The following is an 8,266-nucleotide window of genomic DNA, read 5'->3' as shown; positions in this document are numbered from 1 at the left end:
AAAAATGGTACCAATAATTTTTTTTACAAAAATGCTTTATTATGTAAAACTGAAACAAACAAAGAAAGTAGACATATTTGATATCATTGCGTCCGTAACAACCTGCTCTATAAAAATAGCATATGACCTACCCTGTCATATGAATGTTGTAAAAAATAAAAATGATGCTAAAACAGCCATTTTTTGGTTACCTGGCCTCACCAAAAACGTCATATAGAGCAAATAAAAATCATACGTACCCCAAAATAGTACCAATGAAACTAGCACATTACCCCCTAGTTTCCAAAATAGGGTCACTTTTTTGGCGGGCTTAAAATGGGACATGGCATCTGAAAACCAGTCCAGCAAAATTTGCCTTCCAAAAACCATATGGCGTTCCTTTCCTTCTGCGCCCTGCCATGTGCCCTTACATCAGTTTATGACCACATGTGGGTTGTTTCTGTAAACCGCAGAATCAGGGTAATAAATATTGAGTTTTGTTTGGCTGTTAACCCTCGATGAGTTAAAGAAAAAAATGGCTAAAATGGAAAATCTGCCAAAAAAGTGAAATTTTTAAATGTAATCTCCATTTTCCTTTAATTCTTGTGGAACACCTAAATAGTTAACAAAGTTTGTAAAATCAGCTTTGAGTAGCTTGAGGGGTGTAGTTTCTACAATGGGGTAATTTATGGGTGGTTTTTCACTATGTAAGCCCCACAAAGTGACTTCAGACCTGAACTGGTCCTTAAAAAGTGGGTTTTGGAAATGTTCTTACGTCCTAAAAAAATAAAATGACATTTACAAAATGATGCCGACATAAAGTAGACATATGGGGAATGTTAAGTAATAAATATTTTATGAGGTATCACTTTCTGTTTAAAAAGCAGAGAAATAGAAATTTTGAAAATTGCAAATTTTTCAAAGATTTTGGTAAATTTGGGATTTTTTTTATAAATAAAGGTGAAATATATTGACTCAAATTATGACTATCATGAAGTACAATGTGACATGAGAAAACAATCTCAGAATGGCTTGGATAAATAAAAGTGTTCCAAAGTTATTACCACATAAAGTGACACATGTCGGATTTGCAAAAAATGGCCTGGGCAGGAAGGTGAAAACTGGCCCGGGGTAGAAAGGGTTAAATTGTGTTTTGTGTTGCTATATTAAAAAACTATTTTGGCAAGTTGTCCAAAAAACAGTGGTGTGGAGAATGGGGTCAGAAAGTGAAGAGGACCAGAACTTTGAGACTACGAAGACAATATAAATACCATTGTGTATATCCACTTTATTTTAAAAAGACAATAAAAATAGATCTGTATAAATAGTGGTATAAATAAGATCATGTGCATATTAGAAGACCTTAGCAGAAGTATGGTTAAATTTCATTGATTTGCTTTTTACTAATTTTATCTTCAGAAAGAGGTGGAATTAAATGGATAAACTCAAGGAGGTTCAGAAACAGTCCTCTGTCAAATGGGTTGTAAAACACTCCTTTCTCCTCCATCAGATAGCCGTACTTCTTTGCATTCATTCTCTCGTTTGTTGTTATGTTAACGGCTGCCATGTATAGCTGTAAATATGAAATGCACATTAATAAATGACTATTTTTCAGCCTGATGCAATCTGTGACCTGCTGGGACTCCCACTGCTCCTAAGGATATCTGATCCTGAGTTTCCATGAGGGCTCATGGTCACGCTCTAGTGCTGCATATTAGGTCATCCCCAGCTGAGAGGGTTCCTGACTTTAGCTCTGTGAAGAGCAGCAATATTGCACCAAATCAACTTACGTTTCTAACTTTCCTAAGGAGTTTACAGGGCTACGTGTCCTCATTTGAATTATTTTAATGACGATATTAACTTATCAGCCATAATATCTGGCAACAGACAACTACTTACACACATTCCAGTCATCATAGCCGAAATAAAAGCAATGACTGTAAGGAACAGGCAACCGAATCCAATTAACAGACTCCGACCTTCGACCTGAAACCAACTCCAACACATGTAGACGCCAATGAGGCAGCTGATGCACATGGTCAATAGGAATCCGACAAAGTACGCTCTGTGAATGGAATATAAAATATAGAGAGGCAGATTAATAACAAATATTACCATTTCTTCTGACATTTGGAATTTATTTGAATATACTTTAAAAACCATAGATCCTTTTCTGATGAACAAACATGTCTTCCCCCGGGTGCTGGTGTCTTACATCAAATTTAAAGAAAACACATTAGCTAAGCTATGGAAGATAAGTGCTTCCTGCGTTACTCTGGAGGAGAAATCAATGTAGGATGTTAAACATTTACTGAGTTTCATGCTTTCACTTCATCAGCTACAAGCCTTACAATATAAGGTGAATGAAAGAGCTTCCAAACCTATTACGCTGACCGACATCATTGTAGACGTAAGGACAGTAGTGATCGAAATAAGCCACGCAGCGGTTTGTCATTCGACAATGCTTTGAACGCAGAGGCTTGACGAGATGACAGGTATGGCAAAGTCTATTAAGAGGGTTTTTACCATTCTTCCAGTCATTAAAATTGATAGCCTAAAAGAAAACGGTTAAAACCATAAAAAAATCAAGAATTGTTTGAAATGTACAGTATTTCTAACATTGTTACTTACAATTAACCCCTTAAAGGGGTTGTCTCACTTCAGCAAATGGCATTTATCACGTAGACAAAGTTAATACAAGGCACTTACTAATATAATGTTATTGTCCATATTGCTTTCTTTGCTGGCTGGATTCATTTTTCCATCACATTATATACTGGTCGTTTCCATTGTTGCGACCACCCTGCAATCCAGCAATGGTGGTAATGCTTGCACATTATAGGATAAAGCATCGGCATATTTGGTGGCTGGGACCGTGGGAGCGCACATAGGCTAGTGTTTTTTCCTATAGTATGCAAGCACGACCACCAGTAATGGATTGCAGGGTGGTCATAACCATGGAAACGAGCAGTGTATAATGTGATGGAAAAATTAATCTAGCCAGCAAAGGAAGCAATAGGGACAATCACAATACATCAGTAAGTGCCTTGTATTAACTTCCTCTACATGTTAAATGCTATTTGTGGAAGTGAGACAACCCCTTTAAAGGGAACCTGTCACCGGGATTTTGTGTATAGAGCTGAGGACATGGGTTGCTAGATGGCCACTAGGTATTGCGGATGTGCTAGCGGCCATCTAGCAGCCCATGTCCTCAGCTCTATACACAAAATCCCGGTGACAGGTTCCCTTTAAGTAATGGGCCCATTTTAGTTTTTTCCTCCCCACGTTCCAATAGCTGTAACTTTTTACATTTTCCATTCATATAGGTATATATATATATATATATATATATATATATATATATATATATATATAAGTTTTATTTTTTAATGGTAACATTTAATTTACCATGTCTTGTATTGGATTACCATGTGTTGTATTGTGAATTACTCTTAGATGGAAGTAGAGCTACACAGTTCAGCAGTTGCTCTGTTCTTAGGTCAAACATATTTTTTGAGAATTTTGGTGATTTTTTTATTTATTTTTTATTTTCCATTTGACAGTCAAAAAACAAATCCTAAAATCCTGCAGTTTTTGCACTGGCCCCGAGGGCCTAAAATATGTTAAGACTTGACAAATTCCTTTAAAATTATTTAGAACTGTTCTCTTATGTATTCAGTAAATGCCTGGCCTAGAATATTCCTTATCATGACAATAACAAAGTGATCAGTATATTAATATGTCCCCACGCTAAAAACTTTTAGTTGGGGAAAATTCATGGGTGCAAGGTATCTATTGAACACGTCAAGTAAACGGTAACCTTGATTTAATCCCATCGCTCCCAGTTTGTAAAAGTATACTGAGCATAAAATACCAATCAATACATTATTTACATGCGACGCACTGTCAGGTTAATTTCCTATCTTTATTGTTGGTATAGACCAGTAATACAGTACCTGCCTGACAGCATAGTGATACTCTTCAGTGTTCTGAGGAAGGAAGCCAGGATCCATCAAGGATGCTTTTAAGAAAAAGATCCACATCAATACATTGCTGAGCAAGAACATCATATGCCATTGCCAGAAAGCACTGTGTAAGATGGGCAGAATCTACACACAAGGATACAAAAAGAAATAGTGTTTAGTCAGCGCTACTCTCAGAGATCACACACCAAAAACACATGGCCTATGTTACTCTATTAGGAATCAGCCTCATAATCAAACTGCAATCATGCCAGTCTACATCTCTACATTTTCTACTTTATGACACACTAAATATATCAAACAATTGTAATATAAAATCCCTCCTTCTAACTTATGTCAACGCAAGTTTCACTGCATTAAACACCAATCTCAGACTGTCATTGTGCAATATTTGACATAGCGGAATAGGTAGTCAATTGTGAGTCTTCAACCCTGCAAAGATGTGAATACATCTACGTGTATATCTACTGGATGTACACTTTATGGATACAAGTATTGGGACACAGCTCTTAATCATTGAATTCAGGTCTTAAATCGTTAATTTCTAACAATAATTTGTTTTCCCTTAGTCCTAACAGCAGCACAGATGGGGTTAACTGCCCCTGTGGACTGGTAGGACCGGCGGAATTTTAATGAGCCCAAGAACCAATAAACGATCTTCAGCTCCCTGAAAGGGAGGAGATCACCCCCCAGCCCACCGTGTTTTTAACAAGCATAATGTATTTAGGGTGGGATATTTGTGTGCTGCTGTTAGGACTAAGGGAAAACAAATTATCGTTAGAAATTAACGATTCCCTTACGTCCTCAACAGCAGCACAGATGGGGAGATAGCAAGAAGAATCCCCTAGGGAGGGTCCTCATGCCTGGCAGAACTAAGAACAGTCTGCCCAAAAGCCGAAAACTCTGCCATCCTAGCATCTATCCTATAATGGGAGATGAAGGTTGACTCAGAGCTCCAGGAGGCCGCCTTACAGATCAACTCTAAGGGGAGGAGTCTTCTCTCCGCAACCGAGGTGGAGACCGCCCTAGTAGAATGGGCCCTCACAAACTCAGGAGGATCTAAGGATTGGGAGACGAAAGCTTCCATAATGGCCTCCTTGATCCAGCGACTAATGGTGGCTTTAGACGCTTTACGGCCTTTAGACTTACCGGCAAACAGGCTAAGAAGATTCTCATCTATCCTGAACTCACTAGATCTATCCACATAGATCTGGAGGCATCTTGAAATATCCAGCGGGTCTCTAGCTGGAGTATCAGAGGAGGAGGCTGTAAACAAAACTGGTAAAGATATTACCTGATTGATGTTCTGGAAAGTAGGCACCTTAGGCCTGAAGTAAGGTAAAAACTTCAGGAGTACTCTATCCTGTAGAAAAATAATGTACGGGTGAATTGCGGAGAAAGCCTGCAATTCAGAAACTCTTTTTGCTGAAGCTATAGCCAGAAGAAAGACCATCTTTAAAGTCAAAAATTTAAAATTTACCTCCTCCAAGGGCTCGAAGGGGGGAGATGCTAGCCCCCTGAGCACTACTGAAAGATCCCACTGGGGGATAGGTTTCAGTATAGTAGGCTTTAGTCTTTCAGCTCCCTTCAGGAAGCATTTGATGAGTGGGTCCCGAGAATGTGGCCTGTTGAGACAGGCCGAGATGGCATAAACCTGTACCTTCAAGGTAGCTGGAAATAGGCCTCTATCTAATCCATCCTGAAGAAATTGAAGTATCGCAGGAAGGGGCGGATCTGCAGACGCCACCTGTCTGGAATCACACCATGCCTCGAAGATTCTCATGATCCTGGAGTAGGCCTTCTTTGTAGACTCTGCTCGGGAATGCGACAAAGTTCTCAGGACCGACTCGGAAAGCCCTTCTATGTTGGGAAGGGACTGATCAACCTCCAGGCTGTCAGGTTGAACCTGTGCAGATCTAGGCAGAGGTGAGTGTCCCACGACACCAGGGTCTGCTCCGGGGGGAGTCTCCAGTATTGTCCCCGACTCATCTGAATGAGCTGGGTAAACCAGGATCTTCTGGGCCAAAACGGTATGATGGCTATTACCGAGGCCTGATCCTGATGGATTTTCATCAATACCCTCGGTATCATGGAAAAGGGAGGGAAGATGTAAGCCAGCCTGAACCTCCACGGTATTGACAGAGCATCTATCGCCAGGGGGTTGTCTTCCCTGTAGAGGGAACAGAACCTCATCACCTTGGCGTTGAACCTGGTTGCCATGAGATCCACTTCTGGCATACCCCATCTGTGAACTAGCTGCCTGAAGATCTCCGGATGCAGAGACCACTCCATGGTCGGTAATCCTCGACTTAAGCGGTCCGCTATCATATTGAGGGAGCCTCGAATATGAACGGCAGATAGATGGGAAAGGTTCAGCTCTGCCCACCGAAGAATTACCCCGATCTCTGACAGAAGGGGCAATGATCTTGTGCCTCCCTGTTTGTTTATATAGAGAACTGCAGTCATATTGTCTGACTGGACTTTCACTGCTTTGCCCCGGATCTGAGGCGCAAAGTGAAGGAGGGCTAGCCGGATAGCTCGCATCTCGCGAAGATTGGAGGAAAGATGCCGCTCCAGAGGAGACCAAGATCCCTGAATTGGGGATCCGTCCAGGTGAGCGCCCCAGCCTACAAGGGACGCATCTGTAGTCAATATGACCCAAGCTGGTTGGGTCATAGACTTCCCTGCTGGTAGCTGAAACCACCATCTGAGGGAATTTTGGGTTTGACCGGACAGGGAGCACAGGGAATCTAGCCCCGCAGGGCTGCCGTTCCATAGGTGTAAGACCTCCGACTGAAGAGGACGGAGGTGCCATAGCGCCCAAGGGACCGCATCCGCAGCCGCTGACATGAGCCCCAGCATCTTCATGAGAGTCCGGATAGAGACTCGACGAGGGACATAAAGGACCTTTGCCAGGTCCTGAATCCGCGCTCTCCTTTCTGGAGTCCACCGGAGGGACATCTCCACAGAGTCGACCACGAATCCTAAGTAATGGATTGAAGTCGATGGGCTCACATTCGACTTCTGCCAGTTGATAATCCAGCCTAGGCGGAAGAGAAAAGAGATTGCGACCTGAAGATGGTGGGTAAGGATCGGAACTGAAGAGGCTATGAAAAGCCAATCGTCCAGATAAGGAATAGTCAGTCCTTGGAGTCTCAAAGCTGCCACCACCGAAACCAACACCTTGGTGAAGATAAGGGGGGCAGAAGAGATTCCGAAGGGAAGCACGGCGAACTGAAAGTGCCTGCGAACCCCTGAAATCTGGACCGCGATCCTGAGGAGTTTCCGGGAAGCAGAATGGATCGGAATGTGAAGGTACGCATCCTTGAGGTCCAGAGTAGCCATGACGTCCCCAGGATTGAGGATATGGCTGACTGACCTTATGGTTTCCATGCGAAACCTTGTTTTCCTTATAAATCGATTGAGGAATCTCAAATCGATGATCATCCGGAGATCTCCTGTCTTCTTGGGAACCAAGAACACTGGTGAATAAATCCCTAGGCCCCTCTCCCCTGCCGGTACCTCCTCTAGGGCTCCCTTGGAAATATAGTCCTGAATGTAAGATTCTAGGACCACCTGTTTGGCAGACCCGAAGTTTCGTGTGGCGATGAATCTCTCTGGGGGGAGAGAGATAAGATCTACCCGGTACCCGGCGGAAACTAAGTCCTGGACCCAGGGGTCTGCAATCAACCAGCTCCAAGAGTCTTTGAAATGGGTAAGACGGCCCCCCACGGGAATCTGGGGGAGGGGTACGGGAAAATCTAGTGGAGACACTGCAGGGGCAGCAGGGCTTATCCTAGAGCCTCGAGGAGGCCCATAGTCAGGAGGGTTTTGCCTCCCTGGTGGGTTTGCGGGGGCGTCTCGGATATTTATGAGACGGCCCCCCCCAATCTCTGCGCCTAGACTGCTGCCCAGGACGACCTCCGCCCTTCTTTTCCTGTCTGGGGCGTCCCCGAAATGGCTGCTGGGGGAGGCTCTTCCCTTTTTTATCGGAGAGCCCCTCCATTATTTTGTCCAATTCGGACCCGAATAACCTATCTGGTTCGAAGGGGAGCCCACAAAGGTTAAACTTGGATGCGTTATCCGCGATCCACGGTTTCAGCCAGAGTGGTCTGCGGGCAGCTGAAACTAGGGCCATAGTTTTGGCGGCCAGCTTCAGCTGCATCTGGGAGGAATCAACTAAAAAGTCCATAGCCAGGTTGACTGACTTGAAGGCTGCCAGGATGTCGTCTCTTGATACGCTCTGGTCCACATCCGTCTGGATTTGATTAAGCCTAGAGCGTAGATAGGTGGCTACCTCAGTG

The 8,266-nt window shown here is 43.2% G+C and overlaps 1 protein-coding gene across 1 annotated transcript in view; it reads right to left on the bottom strand.

The window, feature by feature from the left end:
• Positions 1-1,324: 1,324 nt before the first annotated feature.
• The window catches only part of LOC120991719 (probable protein S-acyltransferase 23), a 46,048-nt gene continuing 39,106 nt past the window's right edge, over positions 1,325-8,266 (bottom strand). Inside the window, exons 7-10 of the mRNA XM_040420504.1 lie at positions 3,936-4,088; positions 2,361-2,533; positions 1,879-2,044; positions 1,325-1,552 (exon numbers count right to left, since the gene is read on the bottom strand). Coding sequence (XP_040276438.1) covers positions 1,358-1,552; positions 1,879-2,044; positions 2,361-2,533; positions 3,936-4,088 — 687 coding nt within the window. The 3' untranslated portion in view covers positions 1,325-1,357. The remainder of the gene's footprint in view (positions 1,553-1,878; positions 2,045-2,360; positions 2,534-3,935; positions 4,089-8,266) is intronic.

The sequence above is a fragment of the Bufo bufo genome, chromosome 2, assembly GCF_905171765.1.
Source record: "Bufo bufo chromosome 2, aBufBuf1.1, whole genome shotgun sequence".
In the NCBI taxonomy this organism is placed as follows: domain Eukaryota; kingdom Metazoa; phylum Chordata; class Amphibia; order Anura; family Bufonidae; genus Bufo; species Bufo bufo.
This window is presented reverse-complemented; position numbering and strand designations above follow the sequence as displayed.